We start from the raw sequence: 21,923 nt of genomic DNA, 5'->3' as shown, positions 1-21,923 counted from the left end.
GGGGCACAGCGGGGTCGGGCGGGAGGGCGGGAATCGGCAGCGGGGCCGGGGGGCACACCCGGGGCCGCCACAGAGCGGTCCGGCTCTCCCACGGGGCTCCCCGCGGCCGGACCGGGGCTCTCCCGCGGACCGGGGCTGCCCGCGCTCCCGGTGCCGCGGGAACGCGCCGGCACCGCCCCCGTCCGTGTCACGTGACTCGCCCCCCGCGCCCGTGTCACGTGGGCGTGCCCGGCGGTTCCCGGAAGTGCGTCACGGGCTCGGGCCTGTCTCCGTTGTCGGCCCGCTCGGAACTTCGGCGCGGCACAAACAGACCGGAGCGGCGGGCGGGGCCGTGAGTGCGGGGAGGGCCGGGCCGGCCGGGCCGGGGCGGTGGCGGGGCCCGGGAGCGGCGAGCGGCGCCTGGGCCAGCGCGGGGTGAGGGCCGCAGCGGCGGGCAGGGCCCGGGGGCGGCGGGAGGCCGGGATGCGGCCCGTGGGCACGGGAGCCGGGGCGGCGGAGAGCGAGGCAGGCAGCGCATGGCGGTGGCGGCGGCCTGTGACCGGCCTGAGTGGAGAGAACGTGCCGGGCGGCAGGAGCTGGGGCCGCGGGGGCCGAGAGCGGTGCTCGGCAGGACGGGCCGAGCGCGGCAGCCCCGGGCAGGAGCCGGCGCGGTGACCTCGTGCTCTGCCCGCCGGGGCCGCTCGCACCAACACCGCTCACACCAACACACACCGCTCACACTAACACCGCTCACACCAGCACCGCTCGCACCAGCACCGCTCACACCAACACACCCCGCTCACACTAACACCGCTCACAGTCCCTTTGCCCTCTCCCGGTGCCTGGGGCCGGGCAGCGGCGCCCGGGAGGCCAGGGGCTGCCGGCTGCTGTTTGCATGCTCTCATCACTATCACTGCCCATGGCCAGTGGATTGAACTAGATGATTTTCAAGGTCTCCTTCCAGCACAAATCGTTCTGTGGTTCATTGATCGTCCCCAGAATGAGGGAGGGCCTGCCGGGTTCCCCTCTCAGCAGAAGGCTCACTGCTGTCACAGTGTGTTGGGTGCACAGTGATTTCCACGTGGGTTGGAAACATTTTGTGTGACAGTGCTGGCTTGAGTAGCTTCCCCAGGGGACTCTGTGCTTGCCCTGGCTCCACCTGTGTGTCAGGCATGCCCAGAAACTCAAGTAAAAGTCAAGCTTGAGCCTCGGGATTTCTGGTCCCTCAGGGAACAAGAAACAGAAGGTGACACAAGTATTTGTGTACGTGAGGGACATGTTTCTGTTGGCTATGTTTAGGACATGGAGGATCCCAAATGTCCGTGGAAAGATGATGCTGTTGGGATAGCCACCCTTCTCTGCAGCTACCCCTGGAAAGGCCTTTGTGCTCTGATGGGGAGTGCCGTGGACAAGAACCAGGGAGCTCCTCCTGCCAAGTGCTAAACCTGCCCCAGGCATGGGACACAAATTGCATCTCATTGAGCACTTTCTGCTGTCCTTCCTGGCCTGGTGCTGCTCTGGGGAGGAGTGGCCCTTCTCCTTGGCCTCTTGCTCCCTTTCCTCTGGCTAGTCAAAATATTTGCAGTCTCAGCATGAGATGGGCTGGGAAACTGCTCGGGGGCAAGACACAGTTAGGAGAGAGCCCTGCTGGATCTGGGTCTGGTACACACCACAGCACAAAGGCAGGGAGAGCAGAGGATGGGGAAGCATTTCTGCTCCCTGCAGCAGCATGGCCAGGCTTCCCTGGCTCTGGGGATTGAGTAAGGTTTTGTAGGAGTGCCCAGCTCATCAGGTGCTTCCCAGAGGTTCACCTGGCATCTAGCCAGAGCAGCCTTTCGCCATCTCTCCCCTGCAGTGACTCCTACTGTGCCAACAGGAGTGGTGCCAAAACCTTTGTGCACCCAGGGGCTGAACATGCTGCCTGTATGTGCGTTTCCTGGTGGCAAAAAGTCTCTTATTCACCAGTTTTAATCCCTGAGTAACCTGTGCTTTGCCTTCACTCCTCCAAAACCTTGGGGTGTGTGCAGCAGCCTGAGGCTGCCATCAGCCTGGCAGCTGAAATGGGCAGAGCTCCAGCCCCCTCGGTTCCTGCCTGCCGTGAGGAATAGCTGTCAGCAAAGCACCCGAGGGAGCTGAGTCCTCAGTGAGGCGTGAGAGCAGCAGGCTTCTCCTGGAGGAGTGACAAGCAGGCATGCAACCCTGTCTCTCTTCCTCACCCCTTCTTGGGCAGAGGCCTGTCCTTTCTCAGCCCTCCAGGACCCTTCACAGAGCTTGCTTTCAACCCTGCCCAGCAGTTACCCTCTGCCACCCCTTCGGAGGTGCAGGAAGGAGGCGACAGGGCGGACCCTGCATGAAGCAGTCATTGCTTCTTGAGTCCTATTTCTCCTGGGGTTTTTACCCTGGGGGCAAAAGAAATACAATAAAAAATTCTTTCCCATGTTTGCCAAGCCAAGGTGAGCTTCTTCAGCACCAGGAAGCATCTGTAGCCAACCTGTTTGGCTGTCGGTGGGGGCTGGAGCTGAGTGACAGCATGCAGCTGGCATCAGAGGCCTAGCCTGGTGAATCACTGCCACTTTCCCTCCTGTGGGGGCCCTTCCCATTCCCTCTGGAGCCAAAGTGCTTCTGCATCCTGGAGAGACCCAGTGAGTGCAGTAGCATGGGGATAATGCTGCTGCCCTCCCACACTCTTTCAAGCTCTTTGGGACTGATTCTGGACCCTGCTCAGCATCTCAGTCTCCAGGTCACTTGGGCCTGGCAGGAGTTGTCTGTGCCAGGCAGTTGGGCTGGACTCAGCTTTTCACTTGGCTTCAGTGGCTCTTGGTGGTGAGGGTGGGTTGGCCTGAAGAGAAATGGTTTGGATGCAACATTTGTCATGGGGCTGGCTTTGCCAGAGCTGAGGGCAAGACCAGGCTGCTTTGCTCTCTGGGGTTCCTCTCATTTTGTGGCTATAGCTCCACATTTGTGGCTACTTGTTGCCCTGAACATTTCTAGAACACAAATGCCCTGGCAACATGGGGCCAGCAGCACAGAACTGGCAGTGTCCTTCCTCTGCCAGAGTGCCTCTCTTGGAGGTGCCTCCTGCCAGTGGCCGTGCCCTTGCCCAGCAAGGGGTCTGTGCTTGGTACGTGGGTGAAAGCAGAACAGGGTGTTCCCAAGGGACAGCTTGCCTCCCACTGATGGAGAGGCAGGCTCAGTGGAGCTGGCTAGGCCAAGGTGTTGTTGGGCTTGGCTCTGTGTCCTCATATGGGAGCCGAGCCGTGGGATGCGTGTGAAACGGTGCACTGGGAGCTGTGGCAGGCAGCTGGCACCGGGGGGTGGGCAGGATCCCAGCGGCTGGGCCCGTTTCCTTGCTGCAAACCCCTGCAGGCTGGTAGGCACTGCCAGGGTCAGGGTGTGCAGCCAGGGCAGCGAGGGAGGAAACCTTCCCAGCTCTCTGCTCTCACCGCCTCTGTGGAGACACCTCCAGTGGGACTGTTTTCACTGGGTTGTTTTGGCTCTGCTCTCTCAAAGCCCTGAACACTTCAGGGTGACACTGATGAGTGCACCTGGGCCAGCAGCTCCCAAGCCCTGTAGGGGAGCTGGCTTTGTAGGGAGGGCATGTCTACAAAGGGGGCAGGGGTGAACAACTTAAATGCCCTGCTCAGCCTACTCTCTTCCTGGGGCAGGAGGAGCAGAGGTATCCTGTTTCCAGGCCAGGCCCCGCTGACGCTGTCTGTAAACTGGCTGGGAGATAAATATTCAAGGTGCAGTCATGCTGGTTAAGTTCCCAGCTAGTGGGAGGAACTCTGCTTTTGCCAGGGAGCTCTGCTCTCATCTGTCATGGGAGACTGTCCCAGGCCTGCTTCCTTCTTAGGGTGTTACTGGCTCCTATTCTGGTGCTGTTACATGGGTCACTGTTTGACTGAAATAGCTGTCGCTCCAAGCTGTGTGACAGGCTCCCCCAGTTGACTCTGGAGGCTCAGTTTTGCAGATCCAGGCCTCCTCACGTCCTTGCCCTCAGCTGTGTCTCTGGGTGTTAGCGCCAGCAGCTGCTCTGGGCCGTGTTGCTATAGTGGGAGCCATGAGCATGATACTTGCTTTCCAGGTTTTTAATGCGTGCCACATACTGAAGACCCCTGGTTGTATGTTGGGAGCTCTGACAAGCTCATGCTTTTGGCAGTAAGCATTGTAGCAGCTGTGATGAGGTAGGTTTCCTCACTGAGCGCTGCATGGGGCTTCCCATAAACACCATGGTGAAGGTCATGTAAGGGCACTGGCCCTGAGGCAAAGAGTGGATCCTGCTGCTGTTGGGCCTTTTCCACCTGCACTCCTGCCATGCTTGCTCTTTCCTCTCTTTAGGCCATTACTTCCTTGCCAGAGAGTTTGACCACAGAGAGTCGCCAAGATAGCTGGGCCAGGAAGAAAACGTCGCACCCCTGACCCAGACTCCATTACCGACCCCGGCGGGCTGTTTGTGTCCTCCAAACGGCTGAAAATGTCCAGCAGCACAAATGCCCCTGGCCAGAGGAGAGCGTCTCGGGGCTTGGATGATGCCACCAACAAGAAGAAGCAAAAGGATCGAGCCAATCAGGAAAGCAAGGAAGGTGAGAGCCCCTCAGCATCACTGGTGAGCAGGCCCGTGGTGTCTCAGCCCCGCAGCCTGGGAGCCTCTCAGCCATCTGCTGCAGGATAAGCAGATTTGACTAATCACTTCCTGCAGCTTATGGTAACCCGTGTGATGTGGGATCTTCTTCGACACAGTGTCCTCCCTGGGCCTGTAACCTCCTTCCTTTGGGCACTACTTAGCCCCAGCGATGTTAGGAAGGTTGGGCCTGTCGCCGTGTTAGCTAAAGTCTGGAGCTGGCCTTGGTGATTGTTTCTAGATTCTGCTTTGGACTGGGTGTGATCTGCCCTGATCCAGTGAGAGTGGAACTGAAACCTGTGGGTGCTCTTGCAGCTGGAGGCAGCACCGCTTCTTTTCTATCAGATGTTGTGAGGGAGTGACTAGGAGTGCAAGGCCTGCGGGTGGGGCTGGTGCTTTAGCTTCTGAGTGAGAACTGGGTGTGGCTCAGGTGAAGTAGTTGCTGTAGAGTAATTCCTTCTGTAACTGTCATGTATCCTGTGACAAAAATGATGCTTCGGGTGCAGGGAATGCCTGCAGGCAGGATGCCTGCAAGAGTTTCTGTGGCTCTGGAAAGCTGTTTGATTTCCGTGCCTGCTCTGTTATAATTATTGTAACCTCAAAATCACAGAGTGTTTTATAGGCCAAGGTAATTGAGTCTGCGCCAGAGCGGCTGGTTTGGTCCCTGATGTGAAATCCCACAGTGCAGAGCACAGCACTGCTTTCTCTTGCAGGGGAGGAGTGTGCCTCTGGTAGGGCTTGACTCTGCATCCTCTGACATGGGAGCCATCTTGAGGCCATCCTGTCCCCTCTGTGAGAGGTGGTGAGGGGCTGTAGATCCTCTAGGCAGTGCTACTGCCATGCTTCTCACACTGCCAGCCCCACTGGCACCTTTGCACCAGTGGCTGTGGTGATCAGCAGAAGTTTCTTACTGGTTTGTAGCCAGTTAAGGGAGGCAGTGACAGCCCTCTGAGTGTTCCTGAGTGGAGACCACTGTTCCTGTTGCCACTATTTCTCTGCTCCAGGAGAAGGTGCTGTTGCCTTGAGTCCCTTGCCTGGCAGAGTTCACTATCCTGTGAGGCTAGAGCAGGCCTAGAGACACTTCTGGCTGTTGGAGGTAATTCTGTGGGTAGCAGGGATTAGGTGTCAGGTCAGTTTGGTTCCCCACCCTGATCTGGAAGGAAGTTTTCAGATGTGGACATTGGCAGCTTGTGCAGGAATGGAAATGTTAAAGTGCAGCTGGGCCACGTGGTTCTCTGGTTACAGCAGAATTAGTTTGAGCATGACCAAACACCAGGTTCTTTCTGTCAGATCAAGACAGGACTCCTCTGTGTGGCTGGGGGCTGGGACCTGGTGTACCAAGCTGGGCAGCACAGCTGAGCCTGGATGCCAAAAGCTCACAATGAGATGTGCCTCAAAAAAGCAGTGCCTGCATGGTGCAGAATTGTTGTGTTGCTCCCACTGTGGTACTGTTTAGCCTGGGGCGTGGTGGTGTGGCCCAGAGCAGCTGTCTTGGCACTGACCTGCTGCAGTGCAGCAGGCAGGACTCTGGGGAAGGAGAAATGTGAGAAAGCAGAGGAGGGAGGTGGGCAACACATGCAGGGTGAAAGGCCTGGACACAGATTCAGGGTAGAAAGAGGTGATGTGTGAAGTTTTCAGCATCAGCTTGCTGGCCTATGTTTTGAGGTGACAGAATGACAGACCTGTCTGCGCTCTGCTTCTCTGCCCACCAGTGTCTCGCCCTGAGCTCGAGCAGGCTGAGACTGCCCAGGAGAAGGACTCAGAGGAGGGTAAGTCGAGGTGTGTGCCAGCTGTCAGTGCATGGCCATGGAGTGCCCTTGCCAAGGGATCTGAAGCTCTCACGTTGTTGTCCAGTGCTCTGGCATTGAGCAGAGCTAACATGAGCACTCCCTTGCCTCAGTGTTTATCTTAACAGTATGTGGCCTTCCCAGGGGTGGAGAAGGCTGTCTGCAAGGAAGAGGTCCTGGGTATGTGGCAGGCTGCTTGCAACTCAGGTGTCACAGGGCCACTGAGCACAGGCCTGGGATGCCTCACTGCTGACACCTGCTCTGCTTGTTTCTGAGGAGGACATGATGCTGGGCTGGGAACATCCCAAGTTGTGTCACCTTGTGGGCAGCGTTGACTGGTTTCTGCCTCAGTCCAGACCTGCTTTGAGGACAGAGTAGGATGTCCTTGTGCCCCAGGGGTAGAACAAACCTGATTGATATCAAGGTGATCAAAATCACTTCCTTGTGTTGAAGACTTCAGGGCATCAAAGGCCACACCCGGAGCGTGGCAGGCACACAATGGAAGTTCTGTCTGCACCAGAGTATCACTGCTGCACTCTTTTCTCACCTGTTACAGTGTACTTGCCCCCTGGCCAGCCTGCCCATCTTTCAGCCGTGTTAGCCACGCTCACCTGGCAGGAGTACAGTGCTCTGATGGTTGCAGCTGGGCTGCTTGGTTTGCATATGCAAAGGGGAAGTGGCAATTTCTGATTGTGGTCAGAGTCCACCTAAATCCCCAAAGTAATTCTGTGGCTTCCTGGTTCCTTGGGAAAGCAGTAATTGCTTTGTCGTTGGCAGGAACCACCCTTTCTTCCCAGCTGCCACTGCTTGTGGCAATGCCAAGAACAGCGCTGCCTTTCTGATCTCTCCGGTTCCCAGCGGGATTCATCTGCCCTGCTGCAACATGTGTTCCTGTTTGTGGCCTGTGTGATGAGGGCAGGTCCCTTTTAATTGTCATGATCTGTGTTCCCTGCGGTGACCTCCTTAACTGCGTGTGTTTTCAGGCTTGTGTTCCCCAACCAAAGAGTGGGCACTTCAGGCTCATTCCCCAGCAAGTGGGTGACACTTCCCTCCTTTTTCCTAGAGCTGCTGCTGGACTGGAAGCAGAATGCTGATGAGATCATTATCAAGTTGAATTTGGGCACTGGAGCTCTGAAGGCAGAGGATGTACGTGCTGATTTCACTGACACGGACTGTGTGGTCAGACTACCAGGTATGGGAATGGAGCAACTGCTGCAAGCGTTTATGCATAGGGATTTGGCACAGCTCTGGGCCAAGCACGGGGTTTCTGCAGGCAGACATCAGACTTTTCCGTCAGAGGCAATGCCCTGCTCTCAGCTGGCACACACTCAGGCAGCAGACAGGGACAATAGGAGAGCATTGTAGAGCTGGGGAGGGCAGGAGCTGGCCTCTGTGCCAAGTGAACAAATGTCCACGGCCACGCCAGTGCGTCTCTGTCCCCTGCTTGCTGGGATGGCTGAGTCAGTCCCGGGTATCCTTTGGAAAAGTGACTGTGCCCCTGAGGGCGGGGAGGCCCAGGGCCTTCCCGCTGGGAAGAAGGCCAACCAGATGTACAAAGCAAGTTCAGAGAAGCTGGCTGGAGCCCTGGAAGGCTCCAGGGGTATGGTGGCAGCCTGCCTGCAGCCTTCTTGGCTCTGAATGAGTGCTTCCTTCATCCTGAGGGCAGGTGAAAGGGGGCTGTGGGTTAGGTGACAGCTGCCTGGAGCACTGCCTGAGGTGCTGGTTCCCCTCTGCTTTACAGACGGGCGCCAGTGGAGCTGTCAGTTCTACGAGGAGATTGAGGGCTCCTGCAGCAAGATCCAATGCAAGAAGGGCAACTTTCTACAGCTTGTGCTTCAGAAGAAGATCCCTCTCCATAACTGGTCTTCACTTCTGGTAAGGGGGGAACGATCTGTCTATTAAGGGAACTTGTGGAGCCCTGGGGAGCTGGGGTGAGCTTTGAGCTCCCTACTGTTGAGCTGCCCAGGGAGCAATGTGGGACATGTCCTTCATCTACGTGCTGCATGAGCCATCTGTCACTGTCCCAGGGAGTCGTACCCGTTTCTGCCTGCCATGCATTCCCAGATTCTGGAGTAGAGTCCTGGTGCAGTCTGGGAAGGGAGAGCGAGGGTGAGGGGTTGATGGGGAGCCTGAAAGATGCTGCTACCTGAGTACCTTCCCACTGTGCTGCATTGCTTTTTACAGAAGAAAAGGAAAGATGGATCCAAAGAAGTGGCCAAAGGGGCTGCGTGCTGGGAGAATGGGAAGGAGAAGGCTTCTGCAGAGTTGACCCCTGAAGAGCCGAGAGCTGAAGGCACAGAGCCACCAAGATCCCGGCGGGAGCCCTCCAACCCCAAGCGTGGTCCAGGAAGAAGCGAGGCCCTGGGAGGGAAAAGCCCAGCCAGCCCAGGGACACAGAGTGGCCCCAGTGCCAAGCGGGCAGTATACCTCAAAGTAGCTCCCACCGAAGAGGATCCGAATGCCAGGGTCACCGGGAGCACGGAGCCCAGCAAAGGGCACAGTGGGAGGACTGGCAGCCGCCGCAACGGCAGAGCCAGCCAGGTCGATGCACCTGCGGCCCTTGCAGACCTCGCACTGCCACTCGAGAAGGTACCTGGGGACCTGGTTGGACAGGGTACCCCTGATTCCTCTGCCCTGTGCAGGGGATGTAGGACCCATCCCTGCTGATGAGGATGAGGTGGGCTCTGGGATGCTGAGGGCTGATAGGAGGACCTGTGGTGGAGGAGAGAGTGAAGTGAGGACCCTGCAGTTGCTGTGCTGTGGTGCTAGTGGGGCTGAGCTGGCATGGGATGTGCAGGGGAAGCAGGTGGTATGGAGCTGTGTCTGACTGGCTGGCAGGAGCCACAGTGGGTGGGTCAGGGCAGCTCAGAGGTGACAGTCTGTGTTTCACTGTGTCTTTCTGTATTGAAAGGCTGTGGCTTTGGCCAAAGAGACTGTTCCTGTGGAGATGCCACCTCTCACCCCTACCACAGAGGTGCTCCCTCACCGTGTTGCCACCTGTGTTGAGAAGCGAGTCCTGCAGCCAGGCAGCCCTACTGAGGCCTTGCGGAGCCGGGACTGCCTGCCTATCCTGGGAGAGAGCTCAAAGGCCATCCCAGTGGCCACCCCTCCCATGGGCAGAGATGGTGAGAAGAGGGACTGGTCCAAGGACGACGTGGCTTTGGAAGCAGCAGCTGATGGTGAGTGGCCAGAGCCCATGGGGTGAGCCTGGTCGGGAAGGTCCATCTGCTGAGGACCTTTCCTGGGATAGCTTGCAGCCCCAACATGCAAGGACGGTAACCTCTCGCTCCTTGGTTTCCTCACTCAGAGCCTGAGCCTTTTGTAAGCCTGACCTTTGTCAAGAATGACTCATATGAGAAGGGCAATGATCTGATGGTGGTGCATGTGTATGTGAAGGAGATCCACAAGGAGACATCCAAGGTGTTGTTCCGGGAACAAGACTTCACACTAGTGTTCCAGACAAGGTACAAGTTTGCCTCGGGATGATGCCAGGCTGCTGCAGAGCTCCTGATTGCGCCTGGGCTACTTGTTTGTTCACCTCTGCTCACTCCCAGTTTCTCTGCAGTGATACGAATTTCCTTCGTCTCCATCCTGGCTGTGGGCCCCACACAGTGTTCCGGTGGCAGGTGAAGCTCAGGTATGAGTCCTGCCCTTCTAACCCACACCAGAGCAAGGGAGGTGAGAGTGCAGAGCTGGAGCAGGAACCAGTCCCATGTGGCGGTTCTGTACAGGGAATGCTCGTTTCCGCATCTGGAGGTTTCACTTACACCCTGCTACACTGGTGCCCTGAGCCTGGTCTGCCTTGGCTGTGTGCTCGCTTGCAGGGGAGGAAATCCAGTGTCTCCTTGCCTGCAGTTTGCCCCAAGCTGTTCTAGAGCTCTTGGGGACAGAGCCAGACCAGCTTTGTGCCCTTTGGGTAGGGTGTGCAGCAGGAGAGAGCCAAGCAGAATGGATCTGTCAGAAAAGGGGCGCTCTGTGTGCTCAGTGTGGCCAGGCTTGAGGGTTTCCACCCTGCTTTGTCGGGGCTACCTCAGGATTAGTGCCAGCAGGGTCCCTACTGCCTGGAGGCCGTGGGACTGCTGTGCAAAGGCTTTGGCATGTCTGAGGCTGCTGTGGGGTCTGGGACACCTCTGACTTGCTGCGTGCCTTGCAGGAACCTTATTGAGCCGGACCAGTGCACATACAACTTCACGGTGTCTCGCATTGATGTCTGCCTGAAGAAACGCCAGAGCCAGCGCTGGGGAGGGCTGGAGGCTCCAGCCACACGAGGTCTGCACCCTGCCTTCGTGTTCTGCCTGCCTACTGCAGTGGGGCATGGGCCCTCCTCACCACTACCAGCTGCCAGCTGGTGCTGGATCCTCTGGCATGGAATGGTGGGGAAGGCTGAGTGGGTGCAGGTAGGAGGGATGTGAGGTGGGGTGTGAGCCAAGTGATAAGGGAAGGGCACTGCTGTTTCCCTTTCTCACGGGTAGGAGAGAGCCTGGGCAAGTGTGGACTGAGCAATTCAGCCCCACTGTGGGCAGTGTGTGGTGCTGCTAACCACAGGCCCACCCTTCCCCCTTTTTAAGGTGCAGTGGGTGGTGCAAAGGTTGCCATGCCTACAGGCCCTACCCCTCTGGATAAGAACCCTCCGGGCAGTAACCAGCACCCCCTCTCCAGCAAGGAAGAGGCCCGAACCAGTGACAAAGAGAAGCCACGTGTGGAAGATGGGGCTCTGGATGGTGTGGCAGCCCGTACGGCCCCAGAGCACTTGGCAGTGAAGCAAGAGCCACACATTCCTTCGGTGAGTGTGGTCACACTGGGTCTGACTTGGATAGGGGAAAGAGAGACACTACCTCAGTGCCACTCTGGAGACTGAAGTACTGCTGGAGGAGGGGGTGGTGTCCCTCAGTCATAGTTGGCAGGACTGGGGGCAACTGTTGGCCTGTCTGTCCCAGTCCAAGTGGGAGATGGTGTGATGGCTCCAGATCTCTCTGGGGTTTTCTTGGGCTTTTGAGTTCCTCTGGTGTTCCCAGAAAGAGTCCCTGAGTGCCACACCCTCACACCTGCCTCTGCTTTGGCAGCCCAAACCAACATGTATGGTGCCACCAATGACACACAGCCCGGTGAGTGCTGAGAGCGTGGAGGATGATGAGGATGAGGATGAGAAGAAGAAGGTCTGCCTGCCTGGCTTCACGGGGCTGGTGAACCTGGGCAACACCTGCTTCATGAACAGCGTCATCCAGTCCCTGTCCAACACCCGGGAGCTGCGTGACTACTTCCATGGTGAGCCCACCCTAGGAGCCCAGCAGAGCTTGACCACTTAGATGAGGAAGCCAGCAGCCACCCTGAGCTCCTGCATTTCTTACAGATCGGTCCTTTGAGTCAGAAATCAACTATAACAACCCGCTGGGGACGGGTGGACGCCTGGCCATTGGCTTTGCCATGCTGCTCAGAGCACTGTGGAAGGGCACGCACCATGCCTTCCAGCCCTCTAAACTGAAGGTAGGGCCGTGGCATTGGTGCTCAGCAAGAGCTGCTGTGGGTCCCCAGCATTCCTTTGTGGGCACCTGGCTGCCCTGCAAGTGCCACAGAGACCTGTGGGTGTGGGTGGGTGCAGCCGGGGTTTGTGCATGGGGCAGGGAGTGCTGCCAGAGGTCTGCTGACCAGCCCTGACTACTGTGCTCCCCACAGGCAATTGTGGCCAGCAAGGCCAGTCAGTTCACTGGCTATGCCCAGCATGATGCTCAGGAGTTCATGGCCTTCCTGCTTGATGGCCTGCACGAGGACCTCAACCGCATCCAGAACAAGCCCTATACAGAGACTGTTGACTCGGATGGGAGGCCTGATGAGGTGAGGGTGTTCCTCCCCCCAAGTCACTGGGAGAGCAGCCTGGGTGGTTTAATGAGGTGCTAAGCCCTTTCTTCCTGCAGGTGGTAGCTGAGGAGGCTTGGCAACGACACAAGATGAGGAATGACTCGTTCATAGTAGACCTCTTCCAGGGCCAGTACAAATCCAAGCTTGTGTGCCCAATGTGCTCCAAGGTAGGGCAGCCCTAAAGGTTCTGTCCCTGTCCTGGTTGTGCAGAAGTACGCTCCTGACCCTCAGAGAGCACAGGTCACAGGGCGGGGCTGGATCTGCTGCTCAGCCACAAGCACGTCCCACAGCTGAGTGTGTTTTTGTATCTGCAGGTGTCTATTACCTTTGACCCCTTCCTGTATCTCCCCGTGCCCCTCCCACAGAAGCAAAAGGTGCTGACTGTCTACTACTTTGCAAAGGAGCCACACAAGAAACCCATCAAGGTAAAGGATACCTTCTACCCTGGGGAGGGAGCCTAAGAAGGCTCCTGGAGGTGCCCCACGCAGCTGGTCATGTGCCAGCCGGCTAAGCCGTGTGTTAAGTAAGGGCCCGCATGCCTTAGTGTGGTGTGGCTAATGTGGCACTTTCTTGGTGGCAGTTCCTCGTGAGTATCAGCAAGGAGAACTCCAGTGCCATGGAGGTACTTGACTCAGTTGCCCACAGTGTGCGTGTGAAACCAGAGAACCTGCGCCTGGCAGAGGTGAGAGTGCTGGGCAGATACCTGCTCTGGAGGGTTAGGCCACCACAGCAGGGCCTCCGGGTGCCCATCTTTCCCTTGTGAGGTGGTGAGCTGAGCACAGTATCCTTGGGCTGCTGCTGTTCCCACAGCTCACTGTGAGGCTGAGGTCTGTGCCTCTCTGAGGAGAGGACACACAGGGCAGCCCTCACACGGCCATGCTCCACTGCTTTCCTGGCAGGTGATCAAGAATCACTTCCACCGCATGTTCCTGCCATCTAACTCACTAGACACAGTCTCGCCAACGGACCTGCTGCTTTGCTTTGAGGTGCTGTCCCCAGAGCTGGCCAAAGAGCGTGTGGTGGAGCTTCAGGTCCAGCAGGTAAGAAGGCACATTGGGACTACTGGGAGGGATGCCGGAAGGCTGAGCACTGAGCAGGAGGGGCAGAACTGCCCACAAGGGCAATTAGCTACAGTGAGCATGGATGCCCAGCGAGGCTGCCTTGTCCTGCCCAGGTGCCCTTCCCTGTCCAATGGGTCCTTTCTCCTGCAGCGTCCGCAGGTGCCCAGTGGCCCTGTTGCCAAGTGTGCAGCCTGCCAGAAGAAGCAGCTGCCAGAGGATGAGAAGCTCAAGCGCTGCATGAGGTGCTATCGAGTTGGTTACTGCAACGTGTGAGTTGGCTTGGTGCCTGGCAGGGATGGAGGGTTTCCTGCTGTGAAGGGCTCTGCCTGCTGGGAGAAGGTGGGATGGGTCTGCCCTTTGGGATGGAGCCAGCTGAACGCCTGGTGTTCCCCTTGTCTGCAGCACACTCCTCTGGCCCTGCACTGCTCCTTCCCAGGCTGCTCAAGGATGCTGAGTTCAGCAGGGGCTGTATGTATGTCTGACATGCTATGTATGTGTTACAGGGCATGTCAGAGAACACACTGGCCAGACCACAAGGCTTCGTGCCGTCCTGAGAACATCGGTTTCCCCTTCCTCATCAGTGTGCCCGAGTCCCGCCTCACCTACGCCCGCCTGGCCCAGCTGCTGGAGGGCTATGCAAGGTGAGAGTCCAGGGGAGGATGGTGCTTCTGCCCCAGAGCTGAGCTCAGCCCCGTGTCTGGCCAGCTCTAACTCCCACCTCCATGCCCAGGTACTCAGTCAGCGTGTTCCAGCCTCCATTCCAGTTGGGCCGGATGTCACCGGAGCAGGGGCTGCAGCCTCTGCACTCGGACAAGCTGGAGCCCCTGGCCAAGAGCGGCTGTGCAGCAGCCACCTCTGCCCCCGAGTTGGGAGATGGGGACAGGGTTTCCAGCCTCCCTCAGGAGCCCCCACTCTCGCCAGCTGTGCCTGAGCTGCAGCCAGAGATGGGGGATACTACCACTGTCCGGAGCAAGGTCCTGACAGCCAGGAGTTCCCTCCTGAGCTTGGATTCAGGGTTCTCTGAGCACATGGAGTCACAGGGTGACAGCTGTTGTGAGAAGGAGCCGTCGTATGAGAGAGCCCTCAAGCCAGAAGGTAAGAGGTGCTGGAGTGCTGGCTGTGTCTATGCCGGGAGCTCGGGCAATTCTCCCTCCTTGGGGTGACCTCCCAGCACAGCATCTCTTCTCCGCTTGTGAGCTTGGTCTGGAGACTCTTGAGAACACAGATGAGGCCATGGGAACTTTGTTTTGGCACTCTTGCCTCACCTGAAATGCCTACCTACCCACGCTCTGCCCTGCCCTGGCAAAGCCCAGGGTGTAGAGCAGAGACCTGATGAGCAGAGAGGCTGGAGTGCTGTGTTGTGGGAGAGGTGGGAATGCAGGGGCTGGCAGAAGTCCTGTGGGAGCAAGGCAGAGCTGGTGCAGGCTGAGCCCCTGGGGGCTGTGAGCAAAGCACTTCTCTCGCTCTGACTCAGCTGCATGGGACCAGCCTCTCGCGCTCGGCTGCCTGGCTGTCACGTTTCCAGACACTCGTCTCAGGATGGCAGCAATGTGCAGTGAAGGGGCAAGGCAGGCAGAGGAGCACAGCTTGCCAGGGGCAGGCGCCTGCTAAAAATAGTCAAGGACACGGGCACGTGGTTGTGTCCCTTCAAGGCCGTAGCATGTGAGGTGGGGGTGGGGGCGCTGCAAATTCTTGGCCCCTACGCAGGGCAGACAGGCAGTGCCACCACAAATCTGTCTCTGCCTATTCACAGCTGCCATCCCTGGGTACCAACACACTCCAGACTCGCTGAGTGCCCGCGCCACACCGTTCTACATCACTAAGATCGACGCTGCCAACCGAGAGCACAAGCTGGAAGATAAAGGTGAGCCAGAGCCCTGTAAAGCACCACCTTCATCCCTTACAGCCTCTGGCAGGGTAGTGGATCTGCCTGGCCAGGGTGCCAGAGTCTGCCTGGCGCAAGATGAGCCCAGGTGTCCACACTGGACAATAAAAGCTGCATCTGACAGGGGAGGAAAGGGCTCTGCTGCACAGAGCCTCTGTCTAGAAGCTCTTCTTGGGCATGACATTCCTGCTCTCCTCAGCAAATAGGCCAATTCCTTCCAGCCTCGTGTATTCTCAGAGGGTCTGTGATCTCTGGGTCACCTCTTTGTTTGAATGGGAAGCCGACACCACGTGCTGGTTGTGAGGGTGCTGCTGATGAGAGGACTGTGCTAGTGTTGCACCCTGCAGGCTGAGGGGCTCTGCATGATGAACCTGGCCAGGGGGTGTCTGTCCCTTTCTGGCAGCACTTTTTGATCTCTGTATCTAACTGGGATGGGCAAGATTGCTCCAGTAAGGTGACCTGGTCCAGCCTGGTGGGGTAGGTGTGTGAGGTCTGTGCCCCTTCCCAGGTGACACCCCCCTGGATCTGACAGACGACTGCTCCCTTGCCCTCGTGTGGAAGAACAATGAGCGCCTCAAGGAGTTCGTGTTGGTAGAATCCAAGGAGTTGGAGTGTGTGGAGGATCCAGGCTCAGCCAGCGAGGCAGCCCGGGCTGGCCACTTCACCCTGGAGCAGTGCCTCAATCTCTTCACGAAGCCTGAAGTCCTGGCCCCAGAGGAAGCATGGTGAGGAAGGCAGCAGGGTGGGTTCCAGCCAACAGGCCCAGACAGCAGCAGGGGTTTCCCGGGAGCTGCCCGGGCCTGCACGCTGTTTCTGGTGGCAGCCAGGAACAATGGGCTAAGCCAGCAGGGAGTAAAGCTAGTGCTCTGCAGGACTGTACTGGCCTGCCCTTGACAGAGGAGGCTGAGCCCTCCCACATAGCCTTTGCCAGCCCTGCATGTGGGGACCCTGGGGCTGAGCTGGGCTGCAAGGACTGAGGCTCTCCCCATGCCAGTAATGAGCACACTCTTCCCCCAGGTACTGCCCCAAGTGCAAGCAGCACCGTGAGGCTTCCAAGCAGCTGATGCTGTGGCGGCTGCCCAACGTCCTCATCATCCAGCTCAAGCGCTTCTCCTTCCGCAGCTTTATTTGGAGGGACAAGATCAATGACATGGTGGACTTTCCCGTCCGGTGAGAGCCTGGGGGATGGTGTGCCTGGGTTGGCACTGCCTCTGCTGACCTCCAACCCAGCCTGTATAACACTGATCACTGTATCTCTGTACAGGAGCCTGGACCTGAGCAAGTTCTGCATTGGTCGGAAGGGTGAGCAGCAGCTGCCTATGTATGACCTGTATGCTGTGATCAACCACTATGGAGGCATGATTGGAGGGCACTACACAGCGTACGCCCGCCTGCCCAACGACAAGAACAGCCAGCGCAGCGACGTGGGTGAGCATCTGTCACCTTGCCGCCCCTGTGCTCCTGCAGCCGTGACTTGTCTGCTTGCTTAACCCTTCCTCCTTCTCAGGCTGGCGGCTCTTTGATGACAGCACAGTCACCACTGTGGATGAGAGCCAGGTGGTCACCAGATACGCCTATGTCCTCTTCTACCGCCGGCGGAACTCTCCTGTGGAGAGACCCCTGCCGGGGCATCCCTCAGACCACCGCGCTGAGCGCACTCCCTCTGCCGAAGCTGCTGCCAGCCAGGTGAGCACTCGCGTCCCTTTCGCCACTGTTGGAGCCACAGAGCCTTGAAATGTGCACAGGGGCCCACGTGCAGGGCCCTGCTCGTCTTTACCTGCACCCACAGAGCCCGGTGCAGCTGTGGTGCAGTGCCTCTACCCCTTTGATACCAAAGAGCTTACGCCAGCTGGGCATTGGAGCCTGTCTTGCCTTGTTCTTACTGTGGGCTTGGGACAGTCCCCATCCTGAGGGATCACAGGAGAGCTGGTTTTCATCATCAGTGTGGAAGTGCTGATGGGAGGGCACTGGAAGAGGAGGAAGCAGGGCACAGCCTCACTGGGGTCTGCATTGAAGGAGGGGTTGTGAATGGTGCAGTAGGATCTGGTTGTGCCAGGGAGCAGTAAGAACTTGCCCTCCGGAGCCACTTTCAAGGCAGGGTGGGGAACACTTTCTGCTGGGGCCCAACTCAGGGCCAAGCCAAGTGCAAAAAAGGTAAATGCCAGTGCTGAGCCAGAGGCCTGGCAGCCTTCACAGGGTGCTGTAGAGAAACCTGCCAGAGCGAGCTCTGTTGCTGGGTGGCCTGGGAGGGAGGGACTGGGGGTGGGCCAGACAGCAGGGTGCTTTCAGAATGCAGTTGTAGGGAATGGCTGCACTGCTCTTCTTGTAAAAGTCAGGAAGGCTGAGGCTGGTGCCCACCTGGTCAGACCCCATGCACCATTGTGCTGCAGATGTTCCCTCCATGCTCAGCATCTCTGTGGGCCCACAGAGTCTGAGAACAATGCTCAGTTCATCTCTAGCATGACTGCACATGTGTGCACAGAGGGGTCCTTCTGGCCTGGCCTCCCTGCCCCTCTGGTTCATCTTCCCCTTGACCCAGTGCTGGTCAGGCATCCCAGCTCTGCCCTCTCACCTGGGGACAAGCTGTCTGTCTCTGAGGCCAGTGGGGCTGTCTGGCATGTTGGTGTCTGCCTGCCTGGGCTGTTCCTGCCCTGCGTGCGTGTCCTGGAGCAGCCCCCCTCACTGGGGGCAGCCTGAGCAATGAGAAAGCTGCACTGCTTTTCACACACTGGTGGTGAGAGGCTTCAGGGACCGAACTGGCACTGTGGCTCACTGTGTGCCCCATGGCATGGGGTTCATCAGGTTGCTCTGTGGCACTGGGGCTCATTGGGCCCCTGGCAGCACCATTTCCCCTGCAGTAAATGGGATGCATTGGATCCCAGTGAGGCTCAGCAGGTCCCTGAGCACACTGGACCACCTGCACCCTCCGTGGCACTGGGTGCCCTCCAGAGACCTGCTCCCTGACTGGCTGCTCTTCATGATCACCGCCATGAAGGGCCAAGCTGTGGTTGGCTGCCTGTGGAAAATCCTCCTGGAACCTGGGCTACGATTGGTTGTCAGAGCATTCCTACCCACCAAAGCTGAGCTGTGACTGGCTGTTCTGGCACTGTGCCTCCTGCTCCCGCTGCTCCAGCTGGCTCTGGATTGGCTGTCATTTGAAAGATCCTGTTGGGATCACAGAAGCTGGGCTGTGATTGGCTGCTGCCTGCTCCCTTGCCTCCTGGACCCACCAATGCAAGTGCATCTGCTCCGTCAGGATCCAGCTGCTGGCTTCACTCCCTGCAGTCCCGTGAAGACCCTGCCCGGCAGCTGCCCACGCTCCCTCCCACAGAGCCACCCACCGGAGCCCCACACACCAGAGACCCTGAAGAGCTGCGGGGGCGGGCGCGACCGCGACGGTGCTGCATGGGGAGGCGGGCTGGCTGGGCACGGGGCTGGGCTTGCAGGCAGCCGCCTGCCCCGGGGGATGGCAAGGGGTGTTGCCCGTTGTGTTCTCCAAGTGCTGACGCAGGTTTCCACATCGCAGGCTTCTCTGATCTGGCAGGAACTGGAGGCTGAAGAACAAGAGCTGCAGCTTGAGGCACCCCAAAGGCCTGCAAGAAACTCTTGGAGGCCCTGTGGCCAGAAGCGAAGTCCGGGCACCCCTCAGCACCCAGATGAAGGCTGCGTCAGATACTTTGTCCTGGCCACCACAGCTGCAATTGTGGCTCTCTTCCTGAACGTCTTCTACCCACTCATTTACCAGCCCCGCTGGAGATAGGCCCAGGCACGTGGCCAGCTGTGGGAGCAGGGCCGCCAGGGCACGCGCCGTCCTAGGACGCTATGAGACGAAGACATGAGGCAGCAGGACAGAAATCGCTGGGAAAGACTCGCCAAGGGAAACATGGGGCTGCCGGCTCCTGTCTGTCTGCTCTGGCATCTCCTGTGCCAGCTGGCGGCCTATGTGGCCAGCCTGCTACTTTGCCAAGGCACAGCCCAGAACCAGAAGCTCCTTTGCCCTTCCTTGCTGCCCACTGGGAGTGGGGCAGGCCTCAAGGCTACCTGCTGCTCAGGAGTGGACGTTGCTGCTGCAGTGTTGCTGGGGCCTGAGAGCACATCAACCATCTCTGCTTGGCTCCCAAGAAGGAAGTGGAGACCTGCTGGGAGGCTGCAGCAAGGGCAGGATGCCCTGACACGGGCGCTGGCTGGCCACCTCTCTCAGCTGTGCTGCTGCAGGAGCCTTGAGCTCCCCTGGGGCTGGGGCTACCCACGGTCCTTGGCCAGCCCAGTCTGCCCTGCTAGCCTTCTGCTGAGCCTGCTGGTGCCAGCTGCCTGTGCGCTGGGAGTGTGTGTGCTGCACTCCTGTGCTGGGGCTGGACGGGCTTGTCACCAAGGGCTTGTATGCTTCCCTGCTCAGCCGCAGACAGCTCCTGGGGAGCCTGGCAATGCAGACTGAGGTGCCCATGGTGAGCACCTATTTCTGTGGGTCACTGCCTCCCACCAGTCTGTGGGGCTGTGTGCTGGCACCATCTGGGGGAGCTGGTCTCTTCAGGGCAGCGTGGTGCGGCACACCTCATTTATGAGGATGCCAGCTGCCCGTTCTGCTGGAGAGGCATGGGGTCAGGGAGTAGATATGACCATGGTGCATTAATAAAGCCAGGTTTTCCAAAGAAACGCAGCATTCCTGTCCTGTGTGCTGGGACTCCCACACAGAGGCGAGGACTCCACACTGGGGTCACCTGAGGCCACTCTGTGACCCAGCTGGCACCAGGACCATCCCTTGGGCTTTGCTGGGTGCCTGGTGCACCCTGTGTGGCAGCAGGCTCAGGGGAGAGCTCTGTCTGCCCATGCCATGGGGCACAGGCTGGGCTCCAGTCCCAGCTGTGGAGTGGTAGCCTCGCGGGACACGTGCAGGGCGTGGGGAGCCCAGCAGGGCCAGGAGCAGGCACTCCCCTGAGGCTGGGGCACAGGCTGCTTACTCCACCGGTGTCTGACATTGAGACGTGTTGCCCTTGGCTGAGTGTGCCTCAGGCAGCTCTGGCGTATTTGGGTGTGAGAGGTGACTTCAGAGCCCTGTGACTTTCTTTTCTGTCTCCACTGCTGTTCTGCTGGCAGTGCCCTCAGCTGGCTTGGGAGGGATGCTTTGCAGTGAAGGGGTTCATCTGCATTTTAGGCCGGGGCCTGAGCTGGAATCCCCCTACCTCTGTCCCACACCCCTCCTCCACGTGCTGAGGTTTACTCCCCTCCCAAGCAAGTCCCAGCCGGGGAGCCCGGCAGGGCTGTGCCGTGGTCATGAGGTGCCTGTCCTGGAACAGTCGCCTCATTGTCTACAGCCCTGGGTCTCAGCAGCTTCCCCCGCTCACCCACGACGTCGGCCTCGTGGGTCTGAGTCAGTGCCCGGCGCCGGTGGGCTGACCTCTGCTCCGACTGGTGCTGGCACCCCAGGGTTGGGGCCCACAAGCTGCTGCCTGCACCTGCCTGCCCTCACCGGCGGTGGGTGGCCGGCAGCGAGGCCTGACAAGGTGCTCTCAGCCTCTCAGCCCTGGAAATCCCCTCTGGCCCTGCTCTGTTCCTCAGACCTCCGGCAGGCACTGGCAGTGTGCCTGTGGCCCGTCACTGCCGCCCGTGCTGGGGTGCAGGGCTGTGCTGAGCAGCCCCGGGGCAGGAGTGTGTGGGGCTGTGTCCCCGCCCTGGACACCACTCCGGCCCCTGGTAGCAAGGGAGGGAGATGGGTGGGCAGGGTGCAAGTCTCCCTCTCATGGCCACCTTCTGCTTGCAGGGACTGCCCCCGGTGCCGTTCGGATCCGGCCTGGCCCCCGAAGGAGCCCCGCCGCTGGCTGCGGAAGGCCTCCCCGAGCGTTTTGCCAGCCCCGCCGAGCACCCAGCCCCCTCCTACAGCAGCATGGAAGAAGTCGACTAGGGTGTCATGGGGGGCCTGGCCTGGGGGTGTGGGCCAGGCCAGGCACTGGGGGGTGGGGGGATGGGGGGAATCGGGGTTTGTCCTGCGCTCATTAAACTCTCTGAACTCCACTCGCCTCTGCTGCCTGCTGTCCCTTGGGACCCTCTGCCCCCTAGTGAGTCAGGGCACCATGTTCCCAGTGTGCTGTTAGGACCCCCAGCACCCTGCTGCCGCAGGTAGCCTCGTGCTCCAGTGTTCCCTGGTGTGACTTGGTGCTCACTGTCCCCTAATATCCCTCAGGGACCGGTGCCTGCTGGATGCACTCCACAGAGCGGCGGGGGACACAGTGTTCCCTGGTGCTGGCTGCCTCGTGTGCTCTGCTACTGGCTGCACCCTGTTGTCTCATGTCCCCTGGTGCAAATCCTGCCGCTTTAAAGCCTAGTGTCTGCTCCCGTGCCCTGGTGCTGGTGGGGCAGGACGCGCAAGTCCCGGAGTTGTAGTGCCTGTTGTGCGCTGAAGTGCCTCGTCCCCCGCTGCCTGTCTTGTCGCCTGCTGTCCCTAGCGCTCCGCTCCCTGGTGTCCCCGGGCGTGCCCTGCTGCCTTGTGTCCCTCGTGCCCGGTATCCCCCGTTGCCAACGCCGTCCCTCGCTGTCCGTAGTGCCCGGAATCCCGCCGGGTGTGTCTTGTCCCCCCGTGCCCCCCGCCTCGCCCCGGGGCCGGTGCCAGTGCGTCGGAACTGCAAGTCCCGTCAAGCCGCGGGCGGGTGGCGCGGCCAATGGCGCTCGGGGGGCGGTGCGGCCGGTCGCTGCCTCCGCCGCCGCCCGGTGCCGCGGCGCAGAGAGCCCCGGAGCGGCCG

At 59.3% G+C, this 21,923-nt stretch overlaps 1 protein-coding gene across 8 annotated transcripts; it reads left to right on the top strand.

Annotated features, from left to right (window-relative positions):
- The first annotated feature begins 205 nt into the window (after positions 1 to 205).
- USP19 (ubiquitin specific peptidase 19) lies at positions 206 to 21,190 on the top strand. Of its 8 annotated transcripts, XR_005954557.1 has the most exons (28): positions 206 to 331; positions 4,318 to 4,562; positions 6,313 to 6,369; positions 7,451 to 7,579; positions 8,129 to 8,262; positions 8,572 to 8,976; positions 9,299 to 9,566; positions 9,695 to 9,851; positions 9,953 to 10,024; positions 10,541 to 10,656; positions 10,956 to 11,170; positions 11,451 to 11,652; positions 11,738 to 11,871; positions 12,061 to 12,219; positions 12,300 to 12,410; positions 12,558 to 12,668; positions 12,824 to 12,925; positions 13,143 to 13,283; positions 13,455 to 13,573; positions 13,808 to 13,945; positions 14,035 to 14,399; positions 15,058 to 15,168; positions 15,698 to 15,914; positions 16,207 to 16,359; positions 16,454 to 16,617; positions 16,697 to 16,875; positions 18,185 to 18,587; positions 18,716 to 18,857. XR_005954557.1 is itself a non-coding variant. In XM_041460095.1 (27 exons), the coding sequence occupies exons 2-27, from the start codon at positions 4,454 to 4,456 to the stop codon at positions 18,947 to 18,949; spliced, it is 4,296 nt and encodes a 1,431-aa protein (XP_041316029.1). In that variant the 5' UTR covers positions 206 to 331; positions 4,318 to 4,453; the 3' UTR covers positions 18,950 to 19,014. The 8 variants fall into 8 exon arrangements, 7 of the variants coding, with proteins under 7 accessions (XP_041316029.1, XP_041316038.1, XP_041316013.1 ...); XM_041460095.1 differs by lacking the exon at positions 18,185 to 18,587 and having other exon boundaries at positions 10,962 to 11,170; positions 18,716 to 19,014; XM_041460104.1 differs by lacking the exon at positions 18,185 to 18,587 and having other exon boundaries at positions 18,734 to 19,014.
- The last annotated feature ends 733 nt before the right edge of the window (positions 21,191 to 21,923 follow it).

Source organism: Pyrgilauda ruficollis, unplaced genomic scaffold (genome assembly GCF_017590135.1).
Source record: "Pyrgilauda ruficollis isolate IOZ18807 unplaced genomic scaffold, ASM1759013v1 scaffold10, whole genome shotgun sequence".
NCBI lineage: Eukaryota > Metazoa > Chordata > Aves > Passeriformes > Passeridae > Pyrgilauda > Pyrgilauda ruficollis.
This window is presented reverse-complemented; position numbering and strand designations above follow the sequence as displayed.

Excerpts from the sequence above, each read along its gene's own strand:
- USP19 (XM_041460079.1), top strand. The coding sequence starts at position 4,454 with ATGTCCAGCAGCACAAATGCCCCTGGCCAGAGGAGAGCGTCTCGGGGC. Across the intron at positions 7,580-8,128 it reads CTGTGTGGTCAGACTACCAG|ACGGGCGCCAGTGGAGCTGT; the intron begins GTATGGGAATGG and ends TCTGCTTTACAG. Across the intron at positions 11,872-12,060 it reads TCCAGCCCTCTAAACTGAAG|GCAATTGTGGCCAGCAAGGC; the intron begins GTAGGGCCGTGG and ends TGCTCCCCACAG.